Source organism: Lissotriton vulgaris, chromosome 1_1, assembly GCF_964263255.1.
Source record: "Lissotriton vulgaris chromosome 1_1, aLisVul1.2, whole genome shotgun sequence".
Lineage (NCBI taxonomy): Eukaryota > Metazoa > Chordata > Amphibia > Caudata > Salamandridae > Lissotriton > Lissotriton vulgaris.
In genome coordinates, this window is record NC_141685.1 from 2140910129 (window position 1) to 2140934548 (window position 24420).

At 47.8% G+C, this 24420-nt stretch overlaps 1 protein-coding gene across 2 annotated transcripts in view; it reads right to left on the minus strand.

Annotated features, from left to right (window-relative positions):
* The window catches only part of SCUBE1 (signal peptide, CUB domain and EGF like domain containing 1), a 1931683-nt gene that overhangs the window by 871340 nt on the left and 1035923 nt on the right, over positions 1 to 24420 (minus strand). For both annotated transcript variants that reach the window (XM_086922270.1, XM_086922262.1), the window contains one exon: positions 9416 to 9538. In XM_086922270.1, coding sequence (XP_086778396.1) covers positions 9416 to 9538 — 123 coding nt within the window. The remainder of the gene's footprint in view (positions 1 to 9415; positions 9539 to 24420) is intronic.

A 24420-nucleotide genomic window follows, 5' to 3' on the forward strand; every position in this document is an offset into this window, starting at 1 on the left:
TATTTGGCACGATTAACAAATGATTTACTCTCTATTCATCAACAGGTTCGAGAAGCGCTCCCTGATAACTCCACCGGAGAGGGCCACGATCTTCGTCCTGGGGACCATGTGATGGTCCGTTCGTTTGAAAGAGCAAGCAGTCTGGAGCCCAGGTGGAAGGGCCCGAGCAGGTCCTCCTGGCGACCTGCACCGCAGTACGAGTGACGAACAGGAAACGGTGGGTGCATTCGACACATTGTCGCCGTGTCTCTCCGGATCTGGTGACTCCTGCTGTGTTGACTGATTATAAGGAGATCTTGGAGAAAGAAAAGAGCCCAGCTGTGACGTCGGCCGAAGTGGAGGGAGCCTTCCCGGACCAATCTGCTACTGGAAGAGAGCGCTACAATCTACGACCGCGATAAGAAGATTTTTGTTCCCTTTTTGACTGGTTGGTTACCGTTCCAGGTTTGTGAAACGGAAACCGGGAATTCCAAGGGGGGGGGATCAGTTCTGCCAGAGTAGCGACACCCGTCTTGGCCCGGAGAAGAAAACAACGGCTACCTCGGAGTTCAGCACCGCATTTTTCTTTTTTAGGTATACACGCACGTGTATCTGGGACAGTTTGTGAACAATTTGTGTCACTTGAGACTTTTGCACAAAACTCTCTTGAACTATGGCATCAACGGCATCTCGTGATAAGAAAATATTGGGTGCCTTTCTCTTTGTTCTAACTGTTGTGGTGATAGCTGTTATGGCCTGGGTAGTCGAACTTGTGGTGCCTGTACGTGAACATTTGTTGCCGACTACCCCGGCACCGCCTGAACATTTTCACTTTACATTACCATTCCATGAAGAGCGCCACCGTCAAACGTATTTAAATAACAGCTTCATTCAGATTCTTCATCACACGCATAATATGACCAATACCTCTAACTGCTGTGTGTGTGGAATGTTGCCTGGGCACCAGAAGAGAGGGGGCACCCCACTTATTCCACTCCCGTTTTCACACAATGGGTCATGTAACGCCTGGTACACCCTCCTCTTTACTCTGAGATGGCCAACTAAAGGGGGGGTGCTTTTCCGTTTGAATAAAGTATGTTCCCATGACAAGGATGGGTTTCCCCGGGCTGAGGGCACACGTTTCGAATGGGAAGAGTACAGGCCTGACAATGTATCTGCCCCACGTGTATATAGCAATCAGCGAATTGTGAATGTATCTAGTGCTCATGTCATAAATGTCATTGCTACAAAAGCCGATTTATGTATTAGAAACAAGGGCACGATTGCAGTGGGGAAAAGTGAATGTAACATCACTCTCACGTTTGATAGCCCGTATGGCATTTCATTTGTTGCATCTCAAAATACATACTTTATCTGTGGAACGAAGGGGTACCATCAGCTTCCAGTGGGATGGTTGGGCACGTGTTATGTATCGTTTGTGCTACCTCCTGTATTTATTGCCCCTCCAATGTACCACAATGATTACACGCTGTACCACGATTTCGTTTTGAACAGGGTTAAACGAACTGTTGCCCTAGAGGACATTGATCAAACGGACACTACATTACAACAGTATGTGGATTTTAATCTGGGACTATTCTCCTTTGTGGGGGCTGCATTGAACAGCCGGAAAATCAGACGACTGACACGCGTTGTCGAGGCTGTTGCGAATGACACTGCTGTTGCCCTGGGGAATATTACCGAGGAACTACAGATTTCCAGAATCGTCACCCTCCAAAATCGGATGGTTTTGGATGTTGTTTTGGCTGATCGTGGGGGGGCATGTAGAATTATCGGAAGCAGCTGTTGTGTATACGTCCCGGATAATTCTCCATCTGTATATGATGCTATTTCCAAGCTGCATAAAATAGCTGCTGAGATACACCCGGACAATGGAACTTGGACACTTTCAGGATGGTTTTGGTCCATGATTGCGACCTGGGGTTGGAAACTATTGACAATTCTCTGTATACTTGTGGGAGCAATGTTTTTTATATGCTTATGTATTCAATGTGGCCCAGCCTTATGTTCAATGTGTCTATCGGCTTGTCTACCATCACGACGAGCTTTTGCCCATGACAAAATGATGCTACACAAAGAGGTGACACAAATTATGTTAATAGACATCGAGGACGAACCTCCTGACTATGTTCATTATGAGGTAGATTCAGCTAAACGCTAAAAGGGTCGTCTGTCGTAATTGGCCTGTTCGCCTTAGCGATTAGCTGAACCTACACGTTGTCCTCCTTAACTTGGCTATATACGATAACGCCATTTTGAATGTTGCAGCGGCCATCTTAGACCATGAGCGGCCTCGTGGCCGACGTGCCCTTTTTAGTCCTTTGTCCGTTCCACTGACCACTCTTGTCTGCCCAGCAACAGGCTATTTTTAGTACTGGTCAAGCCACACATGCGCAGTTCCCACTGACCTGTAAACCTTCAGGAATGTGCTTCTAACTGACCAGTGGGTTTGAAACCCTCCAATGAGCTGGCAGTATTCCAAACATGACCATATATGTCCTTAAAACTGTGTCTTAACTCTGTGCCGCCCTATCTTTTATTGCCCCAAAAGTGTATATAAAATGGGGTTACACCGGTGTTCGGTGTGATACCTCTTGCATTACCGAAGGGTGCTGTTTGAGTGTACCACCACCCCATGGGGTCTTAATAAACTTGTTCTTTGCCTTTTACAGCTTCCGTGCCAACAGTTCTTGAATGTGAGTGGGTTATCTTTGGAGCGTGTAGGCCTTGAGAACCCTGAATTACTACAGTACCTCTTTGTTATCTGGTTTTGAACCGTGGCTTAGATTTAATTAAGTTGAAGTTGAAACCAAAGATGATATTTTACACCATGCTACAATTTCCATTTCTCTCTCCTGGCTTTCTGTTTTACATGTACGCTCCTTAAAAATTGAAATGGCAATGTTCCTTTTGTGTTATATGTTTAAATAGATTTTATCAAGGAGGACTGTCAAATTTGTGGTATTGTTGACCATATTATTTTTGTGTATACATATATTTATATATGTATAGAATTATTGTCCCTTCTTTGTTGTGTGAGATATACTAAGATTGTCTAAGTAGATATGTGTGTATATATATGTTAGAATTTTTAGGTTTTTGGGATTATTGTGCCGTTCCTCATGTCATATATTTATGTGTCTAATGTTTTTATATATATGTATTATATATGGTGTTTGTTACTTTAATGTTTGTTTTATGTATTCAAGTTTACTTAGCACTTTTCTATTTCGTTCACTTCTTTCAGCCCTGACGAAGTTCCAATCGGAACAAAAAGCGCTGGCTGCTGTCCCAATTTTAAAACGAAAATATTTTTGGAATACATTGGAAGCTCATTGACTTCATTCTGGTGCACCATCCTTTTCCTTGTGAACAAGGTGGAGACCTGGTTTCAGAGGTTTGAGATGTCGTCCTCGGCTGAAGAGATCCAGAACTCTGCCTCCGTGATTTGTGCCATGGCGTTGCGGAGGTCCTGGTGCAGCAGCGCAATGTCCATTCTAACCTCGCTGATCTTGGTCTCCACAACCGCTTGCGAGGCTTGGATGGCCTGCAGAACCACCATTAGATCGGGGTGGAGGAGGTGGGCCTGCCACCATACGGGGGACCCACGATCTCGCCGGATGAGCCGGTCGGATACTGGTCTATTTTCGTCTAGGTGTGGGTGGTGCAAGCTGCTCTATCCTTCCCCGTTGTGGCTGAGCAGTAGCTGCAAGGCCAGGAGCACATTAGGGGAAGTGACTTGTTCCAGGCAGGTGGTGGGTAGGATGGGCCACGAAGACTGGTGGTGTGTCCGGCTGGGACGGAGCAGGCGTCAACAAGGAAGGCACCCTTTGATAAGAGGTGGGGAACAGTCTCTCCAGTGTGCAGGTAGAGGTGCCACTGTCAAGAGGAATGGCGGTGATAAGAGAACGACGGCGTCTAAAATCCCAGAGCAGTGCTCCAGAGGAACCAGGTGATGTAGAGCCAACCAGGGTTCCCTGGCGGGCCCAACTGATTTGGCACAGTGTGCAGTGTAGGTCATACATCGAGGCCTCATATCACCACTGTGGTGAGCCTCCACCCCTGGGAGGCAAGCGGCGCAGTCAGGGAGGTGCCGCTGTGGAATCTGCTTCCATCTCAGTGCCGCCCAAACCAGGTTAAGCCCCCTGCCTGCAGATCCAGGAATGGCAGCAGTGATCTCAGCAGGGGCTGGAGAGTCGGTCCAGGAGTCAACAATGGGGGCAGCACCGCGCCAGCCTGCGGGTCCACACTGGGGTCTCACAGCAGCATCTAGGCTGGGGCATTGGGCCATAGATGCGAGGTCTCTAGTAGAGCGGATTCTTCCACTCTCTAGGTGCGTAGGGAGACAGAAGCACAGCAGGCCTCTACATGCTTATGGCAGGCATATTCCTGGATTGCAGGTGAGATGTCTGTGTGTGACGCCCACAGGTAACCGGCGCCTTCGGTTACGGGTGCCCCCTCCAAGGTTTTCCTGGATGTGACTCCTCTGCAGTCGCTTTGGAGCAGGTCCAGGAAAGTCCACAGGCTGCAATTACCCCTCCCCACTCAACCCCTCACCCCCACTTGGCAACAGCATGGCAGTAGTGTGTCTCGTCAGGCCTGGAGTCCACACAGGTCCATTGTTCAGCCGCTGTGGTGGTGAGCCGAAACGTAAGCCCACAGTCTAATTGACCGTCAGGCAGGTAGGAGCATGGAGGGTCATTCACCACTCAACCCTTGCGGCACGGTGCTCAGTTACACCTGCAGCCGTCTCCACAGTGGTGACAGGCTCCAGCATCCTCCAGCCCCGGCACCCGGCTGATTGAGGCGATGCAGCAGAAGCTACTCCTGGGGGGCACGAGGCAGGGCAAGGCGAGGCAAGTTTGTGGGCCACTGCGATATTCTCTGCTCAGCCGCGAGGGCCCGTCCCAGGCCACATGGTTACGCTGGTCGCCTGGACCAACCGAGGAGGCGGGTGAGGTGATATCGCTACAGTGCAGGCCACACAGTATGGCAGGGGGCAATGGATGGCGGATACTTGGTCAGATATGTGGCAGATTGAGGGGTTAGTGGCGGAGTGACACTAAAGTACAACCACCATATTGGCCTGCTTGGCCACTGTAGGAAGGTGGAATCTGACTACAAGGTTGCCCCCACTTTTTTCCTGGTGTTTTGATGGTTTTTGACTTAGTTTGGCTGGGATCCTGCTATTCAGGGCCCCAGCCTATCTGCTTTCCTCTCTAAATGTATTGCATGTACATTAGGTAAACTCCAGATTGGTTACTGGGTTACCCTTGTGAGTCCCTAGTATATGGTACCAAGGGCATAGGTACCTCAGAGGCCTACTAGGGGCTGAAGCAGGTATTAAGGCACCCCTGGGAAGCATCCCAAAATGGCACCACAGGTCTGCTACTGCTGCCTGGGTAAGGTGGTGCTTGCACCCTTTCCTTAGATATAGTATACCTATATCTACCTATACAAACAGACACATCTAAACCTATAAGTCACTCCTATGGCAGGCCTTGACAATCCTGAAGGCGGAGTGCTTGGTTTTGTGTGAGAGGGTGCCCAAGCATGAGCTTAGCCCCTCTGCAGCATTCGGAATCACTTCCTTATAGTTATTCTGTGATACAGCCATACCATATACTCTTAAATGCATTATAACCTCGCGGTAAATGCTAACTTTGGAATGGCTGCTTCAAAACATGTTTGGAGTCAAACACTTTGGAATCCTACCTCACCCCCCCCCCGCCACTCCTGGCGGCGGAGGTAGAATTCCACCCTTCTAGAGGGAGAAGACATGTACACCTTTACTTCACCGGTAATAGTTTAAAAGAGCACCAGCATCACAAAATGGATGCTGCTGCCACAGACACAAGTCTGACCTCCTGCTGCTGGACAAAACTCCAGCAGGGGAGGCCTGGACAAACAGGTTTCCTGTCCACCTCCTCATACAGTCATTAGTGTATTGGGGCAGGGTGGGTGCATTCACTGAATGCTTTTCAGACAGTGCCTGGGGCACACAAGGTGTCCCTGTGCATACCCATGTTCAAACCGGTTGCTGTGGCACTCTGCCCCAGGTCTGGTGCGAAACTGGACAAAGGGGAAGGGGTGTAACCACCCTCTCCCCAGGACCTTAGAGTTAGTCCATTCCCTAAACTTAGTATAAGTATAGGAACCCAGTCCCAAGGACTTTAGATTACCCTGGACGAAACTATGCAACATATATCCTGAAACTTCGACATTCTATTTCGACTAGAAGACAGGAGGGTCAAGGAGTGACCCTCCTGTTCAAACAGGCACCAAATAAGTATCTTGCTGCTCTGCATTTTCGAGGCTCCCGCTGGATCCCGATGAATCTGCGAACCCGGAACACGGACTTCCAGACATCTAAGGCTGACACAAGATCACAGCAAAGCTGAGACGTGTAGCCATCACGAGAGACGTGGGACCGGAACTCCTGGACACCGTGCACATTTTCTAGTGCATCTACTTCCTGAGCTTTCCCGAAGTTGTGCATTGGGCTACTTGTAGTCCAAGCCCTGAGCACCATCTGCACCGAAGATTGTGGGCCTACACTCCACGAGGGTTCCGTGGGCCCGCTTTTAGCAATTCTGCTTGAGGCTCCTTCGTGATCCCTGGTCCGTCGACTGGGGGGTCCCCACGAAGGCAACTCTTTTTTGTTTCTTGGGCTTTCTTGTTTGCTCCAAATGTGCCCAGACTCCCCTCCAAAGGGTGAGTCCCTCAGACCTTGCTGGTCTGCACCGAAGCCAATCCTTGCATTCTGCGTGGGTTGCTGCGGCCAAGGCTTGTTGGGTCCAAACCGGATACCGACGCTGCAGCACTCGACATCCGACGTGGGACAGCTCGAATCCAGCTCCTGGTTGTCACCGATGCCTCCTGGTTCTCGTGGCTGAAGAGTCAAGCTTCACTTCCTGCTCCTGAAATCCACAAACATCGGTGGGCATCTTCTTATTGCCTCCCTGGTCACTGGCAAGTGACCCAGACTTTGTCCCCTCTGCTTTCAGGTTCTTCAGATCTTGGATCCATCTGGACACTTTTAATCTGGTCACCAGCAGCACTTATTTGCAGCTTTCCATAGGAAACGACGACCAAACCCGACACGAAAAGACACCTATGCACCCAGCTTCCCTAGGTGAGATAATCCGAGTACTTTGGTGCTCCCGTGGTCTTGACTCTTGAACTGTCCAGTACTGAAGGGGTTTGTTCCTAGTACAATCCTAAGTGTCCTTATTCTTTAAAAATCTAATCACAACTTTCGCCATAGAAGTCAATGGTGATTTGCGGCTGTGTTTAGACACTGCACGCGTCCCTCGTGGGTCTCCTGCGTCCCTACCTTGGGTGGTTCCTGGTTGCCCCAGCGGTTCTACAGGCCCTAGGCCTTGTCTTTATGTTCACAACAGTACTTATACCACTTTCTTAGTATATGGTTTATGAGGCCCCTAGGGCAAAACGTATACTGTACTTATTTACTGTGTACTACTTAAGTTTAACTTGTGTACTTTTACCTCTAGCCTCATAAAGAGACTAGAGGGATGTGCTTAGAATAAATACATATATATTTTATATATGCCTGGTGTGGTTATCCTTTCATTTGGTCATTCAGGAGATTATAGACTGGTAAAACAAGCTGCCTTACAATCCTTAAAGACTTAGCCTGAAGGCTGCTCTACACAGCTACCACTAGAATAGCTTTCTATAAAGGTTTTCTTTAAACCTACCATCAATAAGGGTCGTTCGGACTGGTGCAAGGTGCCCACTAGAATAGTGGACAGCATATGCCAGGCCAACTTCTCACAGCCACGCCCCCACAGTTGTGACTTTTAAGATGCATGACATTACCATTGCGAACCTATTCAATCAACGCTCTGCAAAGTGTAATATGTATTCCTCAGCAACACCTATATTTCCATCTCAACTTTCACATTTTCATCTCCAATGACTGACTCTATCCATCAAGTAAGGTGAAATTAATTGAACTGCAGACCCTTGAGTTTTCTTCTGGTACTCAGTCAGGGATCTATTCACAAAGATTTTTCCTAGCATGAGATAGACCTATGACTAAAAAGAATCATAATGGATACACAAGTAAAGTGAACATGGCAATGTATCCATGTTACTCGGGATTTTTTTTGTGTGTAATGTGATTTACTTAGGAGTACATCACATATATGCATACTGACTTAATGTGAAAAAGTGTGAGCAATGAGCATGCAATAGTGTGTCGGACGAGTTACCACGGAAATTCAAGTAGTAACTTTGCAGCGTTCATCAAACGAACACCAAGTGCACTTGTCATAGTTAACCCCCAAGACATAGGTAAACATAAGAAAGGATGTTTAAATGCATCAGAGGATGGTAAATGCACCAATTAATGGTAAAATGCACCAGTGGCTGGTGAAATGTGCCAAGTTAAAAGATGTCTTTGGAATGGTGTGGCATGTAAGAAAAAAATAACAGCTCTTGAAAAATTGTTAGTGAAGTGAAAATATCTAAAAATGACTGCATTTCCTAATCCAATGTGCAATGCATTCATTGAGAGTTTGCCTATCGTGTTGCTTCTAAATGCGGAGACCATGTTGGAATGCTGCAACAATTACAAGACTATATACAATATCCTTCCAAAATGGCCCCCCACTGCTGTTTTGTTAGCAAATTCTTGCAAACCTATCAGCCATCATGGAATAGTACTCTTTATAGTCTATCATTATTGCACTTTTTCAAGAAAGCCTTCGGATTGCTTCTAAATGTGACGGCCATCTTGGAACAGTACAACAATGACATACTTTAGATGACTGTCGACTGCTACTATTCTGGTTATCTCTTTCTTTGAAGGAATACCGTTTTAAAACAGATCTCACAAACATTAAAAGTTCATACTTTATCAAACCTTTACTCCAAGAAACGAATTGGCTTCACCATTTCTGCAGGTTAGAATAATTTCTTTTTCACATTCTTGTTTTACTACTAGACCAATTAGCTTTGCCAATGCTTCTTTTTAAGGGTATGAAGGGAATGTTCTTATGTTTTTTAATCTGGATTAAATAATCAATTTCATTAATCTGTTTGCTAGTGTTCCGAGGGGTGCTTTATATACAGGTAAAAGTTTTTCTACATGGTGTATTTATGATATATTTGGTAAACCCACAAGATTTGGGATAATAGTGTAAGAAAAAAAGCTTTCTTCTCTTGAAACATCATTCTTCGGTGGATAAGTCAATCTTCTGAAGAAAACTGCTACTCTGAATAATCTTATCAAATAAACCAAAGATTTCTGTCTAACATTAATCATCTTTTTTATCAAAAATAAAAATGCCCAGCCACCGGAAGTAACAACATCAGTCATACTAGTATATCTGTGCAGTAATTTCTGAATGTACTTTGTGGAAAATGCAACATGCAAAAACACGTTTACCTTGGCAGGTGCGTTCATCAGTGAGAAGTTTATACCCTTTCTGACAGCTGCACTCAAAACTGCCCACAGTGTTTCGACAAAAATGGTCACAACCGCCATTATTCACTAAACACTCGTCAATGTCTAGGAGAAAAACAGAAAAAGACAGGTAGTTCAGATGACGTTATTGGTTGTTTTTTCCATTTTCAAACAGTTTTATTGGGAAACAAAGAGCACTATTACAGCTGTACAATGTATGGATATAATACCCCAATACGGGGGAATCAGATAATTTGAGCAGAGGGCCGTCCATAGGGCACACAACAGCCATTCAGACAACAGAAGAGTCATCACACCAAAAACATACCGGCATACTCACTATAAATCGAAAATGAATCTCATCTAGTGACCAGACCCACCCGACTGTCACCCCACCGGCGGCGGCCTGCTGGTAGTAACTGAACTGACCGCGGCGCTGCCGGTTGGAGTGGAATCCAGGATCGATAGCCTACTACCAGAGCAGCACACCACAATCCAGCCTTTGCCGAGGACAGTGAGCTGCCCTGAATGCAGCCCGCCCGCCCGGCATTCTGCAGCCTGCAGGAGAATCTGAGTACTACTCATGATTGAGGCCTCGAGCCGCCCTGTAGTATCGGGTTCCCAAGGCCTACATGCTCCGAAGATAACCCACTTACATCGAAAGAACTGTTGGCACGGAAACTGAAAAATTCAAAGAACAAGTTTATTAAGACCCCATGGGGTGGTGGTACATTCCTACAGCACCCTTCGGTAATGCAAAAAGTATCACACCGAACATCGGTGTGACTCGCTCTTTTATACAATTTGCAGGTAATAAAACAATAGGCGGTACAAAGTTACAAAGCGTTATGTACATATATGGTCATTTTTTGGAACATAGCCAGCTCATTGGAGGGGTTACAACTCCACTGGTCAGTTTGGCGGCACATTCCTGAGGGGTGACTGGTCAGTGGGGACTGCGCATGCACGGGCTTGACCAGTACTAAAAATAGCCTGTTGCTGGGCAAACTCGAGTGGTCAGTGGCACGGACAACGGACTAAAGGCCATGCTGGCCACGAGGCCGCTTATGATCTAAGATGGCCGCCGTAACACACAAAATGTCGTTTCCGAGTATAGTCAAGTTAAGCGGGAAAACGTGTAGCACAGCTAAGCGCTAACTCGGCCATCGCCAAATTACGACAGACGACCCTTTTAGCGTTTAGCTGAAGCTACCTCATAGTGAACATAATCAGGGTGTTCATCTTCAATATCTATTAGCATTATTTGGGTTACTTCTTTATGAAGCATCATTTTATCATGAGCAAGAGCTCGTCTTGATGGTATGCAAGCCGATAAGCACATAGAACATAAAGCAGGGCCACATTGAATACATAAGCATACACCAAACAGTATCCCCACAATGATGCATAAAATCGTTAGCAATTTCCAACCCCAAGTGGTAAGCATTGACCAGAACCACCCTGAAAGAGTCCAAGTTCCATTATCCGGGTGTATTTCAGCAGCTATCTTATGCAATTTCGAAATGGCATCATAAACGGATGGTGAATTGTCAGGTACATATACACAACAGCTGCTTCCGATGATTCTACATGCCCCCCCACGGTCAGCTAGAACTACATCTAGAACCATTCGGTTCTGGAGCGTAACAATCCTAGAAATCTGAAGTTCTTCAGTAATATTCCCTAATCCGATGGCAGTATCATTTGCTACAGCCTCAACTACACGGGTCAGTCGTCGTATCTTTCGACTATTTAAAGCAGCCCCAACAAAGGAAAACAGTCCCAAATTGAAGTCCACATACTGTTGCAAAGCAGTGTCCGTCTGGTCGATGTCGTCCAGAACAACAGCACGTTTAACACGATTCAGCACGAAATCATGATACAGAATATAGTCATTATGACACATTGGTGGGGCAATAAATACAGGGGGCAGTACAAAAGATACACAGCAAGTGCCTAACCATCCCAACGGGAGCTGATGATAACCCTTCGTTCCACAAATAAAATACGTATTTCGAGATGCTACAAACGATATGCCATTTGGGCTATCAAACGTAAGTGTAGTATTGCACTCACTTTTCCCAACCGATATTGTACCTTTATTGCGTATACACAAATCAGCTCTAGTGGCAATAACATTAATAACATGTGAGCTAGAGACATTAATGTTACGTTGGTTGCTGTAAACACGTGGGGCAGACACATTATCGGGCGGTACTCCTCCCATTCGAATCGAGTACCCTCAGCTCGTGGATACCCATCCCGGTCATGGTAACAAATTTTATTCAAACGGAAAAGCACCCCCCCATTTGTTGGCCATCTCAAAGTGAAGAGAAGAGTGTACCAGGCATTGCAGGATCCATTATGTGAGAACGGGAGTGGAATGAGTGGAGTGCCCCCTTTCTTCTGGTGCCCAGGCAACATCCCACACACCCAGCAATTAGACGTGTTTGTCATGTTATGTGTATGATGCAGGATTTGAATAAAGCTATTGTTCAAATAAGTCTGTCGCTGCCGTTCTTCATGGTAAGGCAAAGTGAAATGAAAATGTTCAGATGGAGCCGGGGTAGTCGGCAGCAAATGTTCACGTGCAGGCACCACAAGTTCAACTACCCAAGCTATCACTGCTATTACCACAATCGTTAAGACAAAGAGGATGGCACCAAGTATTCTTTTGTCCCGTGATGCAGAAGACGCCATAGTTCAATTATTTTTCAAAAAGTCTTAAATAGTTCAGAAAGTTCACAAATTCTCAAATGTACATGTGTGTGTATTACACCTAAAAAGAAAAATACGGTGCTGAGCTCCGAGGTAGCCGTTGTTTTCTTCTCCGGGGTCAAGGCGGGTGTCGCTACTCTTGGCAGAACTGATCCCCCCCCCCCCTTGAGATTCCCGGCTTCCGTTTCACAAACCCCAGAGCGGTAACCAACCAGTCTCGAAAACCCAAAAAAATCTTCTTATCGTGGCCGCAGATTATAGCGCTCTCGTCCAGAAGCAGTGTGGTCCGGTAAGGCTCCCTCAACTTCGGCCGATGTCACAGCTGGACTCTTTTCTTTCTCCAAAATCTCTTGGAAGTCGGTCAACACAGCAGGATTCACCAGATCAGGAGAGACACGACGGCAGTGTGTTGAATGTATCCACCGCTTCCTATTGGTCACTCGTACAGCTGTTCGAGTCGCCAGGAGGACCTGCTCGGGGCCTCTCCACCTCGGTTCCAAGCTGTTCGCCCTCTCAAACGATTTAATCATGACGTGGTCACCAGGGCGAAGATCATGGCCTTCTCCAGTAGAGTTGTCAGGGAGCGCTTCTCGAACCTGTTGATGAATAGAAAGTAAATCATTTGTTAATCGTGCCAAATAATCGGTCATCATTATACAAGGCACATCATGTATCAATCGCGGCTTAGGCACCCCCCAAATATTCATAGGCCTTCCAAACACCACTTCATATGGTGTGAGGCCTGTTCGAGAGTGGGGGACCGATCTGAGAGAGAGCAATGCTAGCGGTAAGGCATCCGGCCATTTTAATGACGTGGACGCCACAATTTTAGCCAGTTTTAGTTTCAACGTGGCATTATACCGCTCAACAAGACCTGCTGACTGAGGGTGGAACACAGCATGAAACTTCTGCTGAATCCCCAAGCCTTTCAACACATACTCCACAATTTTCCCGACAAAATGAGGCCCATTATCGCTCCACAAAAATTTGCAAACTCCAAATCGAGGGAAATACTCCTTGAGCAAAACCTTAGCTGTTGTCAAAGCTGTATTATCTTTCGTGGGGAAGGCCTCAACCCATTTGCTAAAAGCACACACCACCACTAAGACATACTTAAGGTTATTGCAGCGCTCAAGCTGGATGTAATCCATTTGAAGTACCTCGAATGGTGCAGAAGGTGGAACAAACCCTCCTTTCGGAGTATGGGTCCCCTTTGCAGGATTGTGCTGCAAACATATCAGGCAGGTCTGCACTACTCTCTTGGCAGTATTAGCAATCTCGGGATGCTCCCAAACTCGTGTTAACAGTCGAGTAATTGCAAGAGCCCCCACGTACGCCAACCCATGTGTCATCTGGACCATCGCTTGCAAGTAAGCTGCAGGCAATTTCCATTTCTCCATGTCCTTGCTTCTCCAACACCCTTCATCATCTAGCACCCCATCTGCTGCCCATGCCGCAAGTTCTGATTCAGTAGCTGATTTCTGAATATCTAATATCTCCGCTCTAGCATCATTCCATCGCTCAGCTTGGGATTTTGTCACGTACATGGGGGAGTCAGTTCGGGACATGGCCGTTTGTCTCGCTATACTGTCCGCAAAGGCATTTCCCTGACCCACTTCATCGGTGATCTTTTTATGGGCGCTACATTTTATTATCGCTACTTTCTTTGGACAAAGCAACGCATTTAGGAGATCACGCACCAATTCTCCGTGCATAATGTGTACTCCATGAGAAGTCAAAAACCCACGCTCTCTCCAGAGTAGGCCGAAGTCATGTGCTACTCCGAAGGCGTACCGGCTGTCTGTGTATATGTTCACACATAGGCCAGCACTCAGTTCGCAGGCTCTTGTCAAAGCTATCAGCCCTGCTGCTTGAGCCGATTTCTGTGGTATTCTAGCTGTTTCCACCACTGTCTTAAGTGTCGTGATCGCATAGGCTGCGGAAGTCGTGCCATCTGGCAGCCTTAAACACGATCCATCAACCCACAGTTCCCCATCCACATCTGGAAGTGGCATATCCTGTAAGTCAACACGACCCTTTGTCTGTTCCTCGGTCAGGAAAACACAGTCATGATGTTTTTCTTCCTGACCCTCCTCGACCGGATAGGGCAATAAAGTGGCAGGGTTCAGGGTAGCACATCTTTTCAGTGTGATATGTGGCGCCAACAGTGTAAGCTCATATCCTGTTAACCGTGCACTCGTGAGATATTGGGTCTTTGTTTGATTTAGCAGGGCATCTACTGCGTGGGGAACTAACACCAACAATTTGTGCGATAACACTATTCCCTCACTCTGCCGTATCGCTACTGCTGTTGCTGCAACTGCTCGAAAACACCCAGGTAACCCTCGTGCTACAGGATCAAGGATGGCAGAAAAATACGCACATGGCCTCTGCTTGTCCCCGTGTGTCTGCACTAACACTGATAACGCGCACCCATCTTTCTCGTGTACGTACAATGTGAAAATCTTCGTGTAATCTGGTGTACCTAGTACGGGGGCAGAGCAAAGGGCCTGTCTCAATTGTTCAAAAGCATTTTGACATTCATCTGTCCATTCAAGAGGCATTGGCGTAGCTTTGGACAGTAACGCTAGCAAGGGTTTTATAATGTGCGAAAACCCCATGATCCACTGCCTACAAAAGGACGTTAACCCTATGAAGGCGCGCACATCTCTCTGTGTGCGGGGGACTGGTGTATCTAAAATCGCCTGAATTCGATCTGATGTTAATGCACGCCCCTCCTTAGACAAAAGATGACCGAGGTAGGTCACCTTGGGTCTACAGTATTGTAGCTTTTTCTTAGAAACCTTGTGATTATTCTGTGCCAGAAAAGAAAGCAGCGCAATCGTACTCTCCTCACATTGTGTATAAGAATCTGCAGCAAGCAGAAGGTCATCCACATATTGGATAAGGACAACCCCCGATTGTAACTCAAAGGAATCAAGCTGTCTTTTCAAAGCCTGGCTGTAGATACTCGGGCTCTCAGTGTAACCTTGAGGAACACGACAAAATCTATACGATTTATTATTTAACGTGAAGCCAAACAGATATCTGCTATCGGGATGGACAGGGATGGAAAAGAAAGCATTTTTCAAGTCAATTACACTAAAGGTCGTTGCCGTTGGTGGTACCAGTGTGAGCAAGGTCGTAATGTCGGACACCACCGGGTATTGGGGAATGACAATTTTGTTAATTTCTCTCAAGTCAATAATAAACCGATAGACTTTGTCATCAGTATCTCTCTTAAGGATCGGAAGAATAGGGCTGTTACAGACATTATAAGGAACTTCTTCCACCACTCCTGCAGTTATCAAATCTTGAACAATATGAGTCAGGGCAATTTCACCTTCCCTCGAAATCTTATACTGTGGCACCCGTGGCAGAGAGGCCCCCTCCTTAACAGTTATATGAATAGGTGGAATACGCATCTCCCCCACATCCGTGTCTGAGGTTGCCCATAACGTGTGCGGGAGAGAGGCCAAAGCTGGAACGTCTAGTATAGTATAAAACCTATTTGGGTCAGGGTAATTGTCATTCAGGATGACCCGCACTCCCTCAGGAGCGCACCGTATCGTTGCTCGAAAATATTTAAGCAAATCAATGCCCAGGATATTATCTGGTGTATAGGGCGATAGCAAAAATTGACCAAAACTAAAAAATTTGTCAAGACAGAGTGCAAGGGGTTTTGACAATGGGCATGGGGAGGGTGTGCCATCGAACCCTACACATGTTATCATTTCTCCAGACAGGGGAGCCCTCGGAACCAATTTCTTTGACAAAGCGCTACGAGTAGCTCCGGTGTCGACTAGGAATTGATCAGTAGAACCCAAAATGCCCGCTGTTACATATGGACCCTCCTGATCTACCGGCACTTCAATTGGTTCCGTACCCCATCCTACGCAGTCCTATGCATGCACATAATCCTGGTGCTCCACATTCTCACCCTCCAATATCTGATATTGGTTTTGTCTATCAAAAGTATTTCGTTCGTCCTGGCCACGGCCCCTCTCCTCAGCCCTTCCACGATCACCTCCATCACCTCTCGCCCCCGTATAACCGCCCCGCAACCTACCGCCTCCTCGCCCACGCTGGCTACGTTGTTCACGAAGTACCGGACAATCCTCAGCCCAATGCCCAAACTCTTTACAATAAGCGCATTGATCCTCCGCTATATCCGTACGACCATACGACGTATTTCCTCCACCTCGTCTACCTCTTTCATTCCCTCTACCCTCTGTTCCACGAACCTGTGCCAACATCACCTTCGTTTTCAATTCTTTCGCTTTTTTATCAACACTTTCTTTAGCCTCCAACTCCTGCCGCTCATAATACTGAGCCATAGTCAACAAAGACGCAGGGGTCGCCGTGGCCCAGGAACTTTCACTCGATTTCAATCGCTTTGCAATCTCCGGCAGGAGATTAGCCACATACTTATCTACAAACAAATGCCGACCTGTATCGTCTGTTAAAAATTGACCCTTGTAATCATGAAACGCCTCTTCGAAGCGTGTAAAGAAATCTGAAACCGTTTCGTCTGGCTTTTGTTTGCACGAGGCTAACATAGTCCAATCGATCTTTTTAGAAGGTACGAGCGTTTTTAATTTAATTAAAATAGCTGCCGGGAGGTCGAAAAATCAACTGGCAAGGCTTACATGCCGGTTCCCTCTCTAAATCAGCTGCATTTATTTCTTTCCATGTTCCCCCAAGTATTGTTTCATCATTATTTTTACGAATTTGTCTCCACATATCAGGCGGAAGTATTAACCCAAAAAACAGGTCTATGTCAACAAGAGTCATCACACAAGACGAAATAGCCCCTTCCACCCCTTCATAGAACGCTGCCGGATTTTTACGAAGGTCAGGTAAAGAATTTTTCAACGCCATAACATCCGCTCTATTCCAAGGCGTATACACCCAGTTATATATAAAGTACCCCTTCGCATCCTTTGACATTTTATCATCATCTGTACCTTCCCCTTTTGGTGGAACATACAAAGGTGCGGCTTCACGCATAGGCATAACATGCATCACAGAACACTTATCTGAACCCCGGAGAGAACACTCCTTAGATTGCCCACTAGACTCCGGCCCGGACTCCTTATTCTTTTTCCGCTCCTCCCGCAATCTGGCAGTCTCATCTCGCAGCTGGATCAGTTGCTTGTAAAAGGCATCGACATCTGCAAAATCAAATAAACCTTTATCCAGATTCTCACGATGAACTGACACAGCCTTAGGTTCTAGCGTATCTGAAAATTGACGATATGCGGTAACAGCTTCATTTGCCAAAGTAGCCAAAAAATACAGTAATTCTTGTTCTGTCCAATTACCCCTTTCAGTAACAAGTTCAGACTGAGAAACAAAATTCGTCTTCACTCAACGAGCATAACTACGTAAATGTGCGGATCTCTCCGCAGAAAACCTGACACCAGATACACCCTTCTTTCCCGGCTTATCCTGTCCGTCCTCGTCCGAGTCTGCAGTTGGAGCCGTGGGCGAAACGTACGGAGGCGGTGATCGATCTAGCAATGAAAAATCATCAATTTCATTATTAAGGACAGGATAAAACGGTCGACGAATAGGGAATTGACCAGTCGTTTGCAATTTGCGTTCCCGTTCCTCCCTCTCTTTCTTTTCCTGAGCCTCCTTTTCCTCAGGCTGTAAAGCCTTATCTCGAGCAGCCTTGCGCTGCTCTTTGTCCGCCAAGGCAACATCACGTTTCATTCGCTCACGCACCGCTTTCTCCCACATTCGTACACAATCAAACATGTTTTGTCTAGACCTTCGTTGAAACAAACATTGCTCCACAAACTGTACTTTACGCAAATCGAAAGACCCATGTAGAGGCCATTGCAATTCAGGATCCGATTTGGTGTACTTATTCCATAATTTACTGTACATTATAGGGGGAAGGCCAAATTTGATATACATGTCCCTATTTGGTGTTCCTTCTGGGGGAGCCGGCTGTGCTTCCGCTAACCTAATTGTGGTACCATTTCCAAGACAGCACATCCCTCGGAGTGTGCTTAAAACAGGCATGTTCAAAAAGTATCACGAAAGTGCGATACCGAAAAAAAATGGCACTTACAGTACTTCACACAAACGTGCCGCTCAAAGGAAAAAAACTAAATTAGAGAAACATCTCTACATGCCTGCCTATGTGAAGTGCACTACACATATATATTCAAAGTTCACAAATTCACAAATGTTAGCTAACTCAAATCAAAGTCATAGGTCATAGAACTTCGGTAAGCGTCCGAGGACTACCTTACCGATCACAAATCATAGAACTTCAGTAAGCGTCCGCAGACTACCTTACCGATCACAAATCTTACCCAAAGCCTCAAAGGTCCAGATTCCAACTGCCAAGGTCTTTTAATCGAATCAGCCAATGGCACTTTATCCAGCAACACAGACGATCGAAAACTCAGACGGAGACCGGCGCCACCTGGAAGGTCAGATCGGAAGGAAAGGAAGAAACACCGTGGGTGCCAAGACTCGGGTCACTCAGTGGCAGCGCGCGTCCATGGCGAGTGTCCAAACCTTCGTCACGACCTCTCCTTCGGGCATCCGAGTCGCCGATGAGTCCCTTCGTGGTCGCCAATTTGTAGTATCGGGTTCCCAAGGCCTACATGCTCCGAAGATAACCCACTTACATCGAAAGAACTGTTGGCACGGAAACTGAAAAATTCAAAGAACAAGTTTATTAAGACCCCATGGGGTGGTGGTACATTCCTACAGCACCCTTCGGTAATGCAAGAAGTATCACACCGAACATCGGTGTGACTCGCTCTTTTATACAATTTGCAGGTAATAAAACAATAGGCGGTACAAAGTTACAAAGCGTTATGTACATATATGGTCATTTTTTGGAACACAGCCAGCTCATTGGAGGGGTTACAACTCCACTGGTCAGTTTGGCGGCACATTCCTGAGGGGTGACTGGTCAGTGGGGACTGCGCATGCACGGGCTTGACCAGTACTAAAAATAGCCTGTTGCTGGGCAAACTCGAGTGGTCAGTGGCACGGACAACGGACTAAAGGCCATGCTGGCCACGAGGCCGCTTATGATCTAAGATGGCCGCCGTAACACACAAAATGTCGTTTCCGAGTATAGTCAAGTTAAGCGGGAAAACGTGTAGCACAGCTAAGCGCTAACTCGGCCATCGCCAAATTACGACAGCCCTGTTTGAATTGCTGCGCTCACCAGCTTTAAATTGCAGCAAAGAGTAAGTGAAGTGAGGTATTCTCCACTTTTGTTTTGTAAATTCCCTCACTTAAATATGCAGCCGGTAATTGTTGGAAGGGCAAGCTCCTTTCGGTGTACTCATTTCTCCACAGTCTGGCTGGCTCTGTCAGTGGATGGCACGTGAGTAACAGGAAACATCATTTACTACAAAGGCATTACAACTAATAACGTTTACCACGGGTCACTTACCACGCAAACGTCTTTTCAACGTGGGTGCCTTCCACGACCGTCTTTACCACGCAAGTACGTCCTGCGTGGGCTGGGGGGTAGACGTGGTATTCCTTCCAGTCATTCTACGTGGGCTTGGGGGGCTCGGAGGGAGGGATGGGGGGTCTCCCCCCCCAAAAAAAAACAAAAACAAAGGACCGGGTTACTTAAATAAAAAAAATGCACTTCAGTACCACTGAAGTAAAAGGAAAGTGCCTCCCCCAAAGACGAGCCGTGTATGTCAAAATAGCAGTCCTTTTTTAATTTTGGTAGACATGTTTTGACGTTTGGTTCCAAGGTGGATGGAAGTAAGGGCTGCTGGAGAAAGACGGGAAGGTGTCAGGTAAGAAAATAATCTTTAATAAAAACATATATATATTTAAGCGCACAGTAAAATAAAAGAATAAATAAATCTAAGGTAATTTGTACTAATTATGTAATTTTGTGCTTAATGGACGTTTCTACGCGTGGTATAATCCTTCGTTGTAAATTCCAGCGTGGTAAAGCCACTTGCGAACTAAAATTTGCGTGGTAATGCCATGTGTGGAACTTGTAATCGTGGTAAAATCATATATTCGTGACTAACACCAGACAGCATCAGGCATTTTTAGTTGGAGCGCTGCTCTGCGAGATTTGGTGGAGCCTATAGAGTCAACACGCATGCGTTGCTCTGCAAGACTTGTTGTAGTGGAGTATGGAATAGAAGTCCCGCCCACTCGCCACCCATATTTGTCATTGGCTTGTGTCACTGTCCTTTGTAAATGCTGACCTGATTCATAAAGAGGCTTGTTAGTCCCTCCTTAGTACCGACTGGCTCTTTTACTTCGACTGGCTCTTTTACTTCGGTTGTTACACTGTATGTGTTATTTAGTCTTGCAAGCACTATTTTCTTTAATGTGTTTCTCTTACTGCAGGCACGACGTGCTTTGCTTACATTCTGCGCGCTATACCCGCTTTTTCTTTTCAAGCAGCTCGGACAATGGCGGCTACTTCTTTACAATGGCATAGATCTCGGATTTAAATACGCGACCTATTGAATTGCATTTTTTGTTTTTCAAAATGGTTTCCTGCTCGTCACCAGCAGCTATTTCACTTTCTTTTACGCATGTTATTCCCTGGCTTTCGCTTTTAATTTGTGGCCCTGCTTACGAGGATGCTGTATGTTCGGTCTGACAAATGCAAAAAGAACAATTGATGGTCAGAATGCAGAACAATGTCATTAATTCACCCCAGTACAGAGATCTGGGCCTAAACCCATCATTGTTTTGCTCACCATGTCATTCCAGTTTGGACCCAGCCATATGCAAATCTTAACCCTGCGCCCAATGGGAACAGTCCAGCCAAAACTGCCAGGCCAGGTCCTCAATGGACTGGAAACAAGCATCCTAGGACCGGTTTCGGGCTTTCATAAACTGGGATGGCATGGTGAGCAAAAGAACAATGGATTTAACCGAGATCTCTTGACTGGGGGTGAATGTACGATTCATTCAGCATTCCATCCATCATTTGTTTGAGTAGCAGTATGCTCGGTCTGGCCGCTGTTTATGTGCTAAGTAGATCTTCCTTTTGATTGTTGATATTGTCTATTGTGCTTGAGGTTGGAGAGGGGGGTAATTGTACCCAAGCGCATGTTTTAATATTCGCCTCAATATTAAATATTTTACCTATCCAACTTGTGGTCAACTGAAAACTGACTGCCCTTTGTTATTATAATTTAAGGTTTCGTTCATGATGCATGAATACATTTAAAAATTACAGTGTGTAGGCATGTTCCAGATTGGCGGACGAGTAGGACGTTTCTGCTCGCCGCTCCTGCCCGTGACCGGAGCCTTCCCTATACAGCACTGTCCAGCGTGTCCCTCTCAGCGGATTTTGGCTCAGAAGCACTTGGCGATTCCTATCTGCTCCTCGGGCGCTCTGGCGGACGAGTGGACACCTGGTTTCAGCACCCGAGCCCGGAGGCGGCTGAGCTGAGGCTGCCGGGAGCGCTCCTGACGGTGGCGGCTTTTGGCGGCAGACGGGAGCGGGAGTCATCAAGACGGCTCCTCACTGCCCTGACGGGTCGCGGCTGAGATGGTGGTGCCGGACCCTTCTTTTGGAGCCTCCCCCGGTTGGGATCCTGCCATCTCAGCGGGCTGCCTGCCTGAGGGCTATCGGCGGCAGCGATAAAATGGCGGCTCCCGCCCGCGCCTGAGGTCCTGCTGGAGAAGCCTGGCAGCGGAGCACTGAAGGAGGCGGGGGACACAGCTGCAATCGGAGATCGCCCCGGTGAGTCCCGGCGGTCCGGAGGAGATTGCGGCTGTTGGAGGTTGGTGCCCTGGCTGGCGGAGTGCTGAGTTCCCGGTCGTGCTAAGATGGCGGCCCAACCCAGGGATGCAAGGTCGCTGAGGTGACTGCTTGGTGTACTGGAGAGAGTGGGGCGTGCCGGCCTTCCGCTGCGCTGTGGGTGCTGCTGCTTGTACCCCTGAGCTGTACGATCCGGCGGTGTTGTGGACTGCAGGGCCCTGGGGCACGGGTGGCAGTCCCGGCCTGCCCAAAGTGGTGGACAGAGGAGCGGACGGGCCTGGTACGACAGGAGAGGTGAGAGGAGCCTAGTGGCGGCTAAGTGGCTGGGCATCATTGGAGCGGCTTTTCTGTGACATTGTGTGGTCCCCTGCAAGATTCGTCAGCGTGTAGCGGACCATAGCAACAGTGGTCGGGCCTGCCTTTCTACTAGTAGCAGCAGCAGGAGGGGGGCGCCCTCATTGTGAGGCCCACGCAGCGGGTCTAGTTTGCAGTTGCTGTAGGCGGCACGGACGGGTCTGGAGTGCCCAGTGGAGGCAAGAGGGGCCTGGTGAGGCCGACAACTGAGGCCCGCCGCGTGAGAGGAACGGTGCGGAGCTCCTGCGTCTTTGCTGGGGGCCGGCTGGCTTATCATCCTCGCTGGTAGCACAACCAACCAGTGGCATAACAGCTAGAGCGGCAGTTTCCGACTTGGGTGCTCTTCTGGACCCAGGGGCTTCGGTGCGACTGGAGAGAACATAGCAATCAACCGGCTGCCCTTCCTGAGAGCCCGAGTAGGACCTCAGAGCCCCTGGCACTTGACTGGGGGTTTAGCTACATCCTGGCCCGCGAGTATTGACTCGGGCGGCGTGACCCTCACACTCTGACCTATTTTGGGACTTGCCAACGTTGAGGCTCCTTTTGGTCATCGGGGACCGCCACCAAGACAGGCGACGAGGTTGGACATCGGTGCGTGGGCGGGAGCATAGGCGCTCTCTCCATGACATTGGTTTAGCAGGACACTGCGACGTGCTGGAGCGGTGGCCAGGTGCAACTGGAGCTACTCTGTCCTCCCTTGATTGCTACCCCCCATATGGCGACCCCCAGGACTTGGAAGGACAGAACTGTCAAAGATTTATTTCTTAAATCTGGCACGGGCGGTGCAGACGCCGTGCCATGAACCAGCGGAGTAACTGATAAGTAGAATCCGTCGGAGACCGATGGCCCAATCACACGCTCCGTTCTGGAGTCACTCTTTGCAGGACTTACTAAAGAGTTTCATACCACGAAAAAAGACCTAACGACCGAGATCCGGGTAATACGCAGGGATCTTGACTCTGTGGGGAGGAGGGCCGATGACTTAGAGAACCAGACTGCAGCCAGGGATGAAGAATTGTCCCAGCTTCAACAAGAGTTGCTGCACCTTCGTGAGCAACACTTAGATCTCCAAACCCACACGGAAGACCTAGAGAACCGCTCACGTCGAAACAACATCCGGATTCGAGCGGTTCTACAGGGTCTGGAGGCTCCTGATATAGAGACCTTTGTTGTAGATCTATTTCGCCATGTTCTGGGAGGTCCTCCTGACTTGGAGATCCGGCTAGATCGCACGCACCGAGTGGGCCTCAGGAGGTCAGCAACAGCCCCCCCCCCGCCTGACATCTTGACACGCGTTCATGATTTTAAGCTTAAGGAGTGTATCCTGCTAGCGGCACGGTGGAAGCATCTTATCGAGTTCAGCTCCTGTAAGCCGCACCTCTATTAGGACCTGGCTGCCTCCACACTTCAAAAGCGGCGTGACTTCCGGCCTGTTACCGCATTTCTTCGCTCCAATGTCGTTGCATATTTCTGGGGGCATCCATTCAGGCTAAGCTCCGTCAAGTTTGCACTGTGGAAGAAGCATCCTCTCTCCTGCGCATCCCGGGGGGACCGGTGGCAGTCCTGAGAAGCCCGTAAGCCCTGCTTCGCGGGAGGACAGTGGATGCTGGAGGAGAGTGGAGAGCTTGCGGCCGACTTCTTGTCCGGATATCGAAACTATGGCAAAGGAACGATCAGCGGTTCTTCACTCCTTGTCGGAGGACTCTACCCTCACTTCCGCTGACTAATATGGCCGGTTTCTGTCAGCATGTCATCCAACTCTGCCTTCTTAGTCTGAACTCCGGTGGGACTACTCTAGCAACTTGGGATGGGTCCGGGTCGGGCACCAGTTTGAGCACCCCTGCTATCCATCCCACATCTCACCACAGGGGGTTGCCTGGGACTTTTGTGAACTCTACACATGATCGTTCTTTTGGGTTTGTTGGTTCAGGGTAGTTTATTAATAGGGTTTTTCCTTTTTTCTTTATGGGGTTCTCTCCTCCTCCTCCGATGTTGCGCCATGCCCTTAGCTTGGGTCCCTGTACCTGCCTGGGCACCTCAGCCGAGCAGGATTCACTGCTGTCGCCTTACCCTACCGCCCATATGGTCTTCGATATTCGTATTGTGTTCTTTATTGTGAAAGGCCTTAACAGCCCTACTAAACGACGGGCACGGCTGTCTTACTTGGAGAGTACTGACG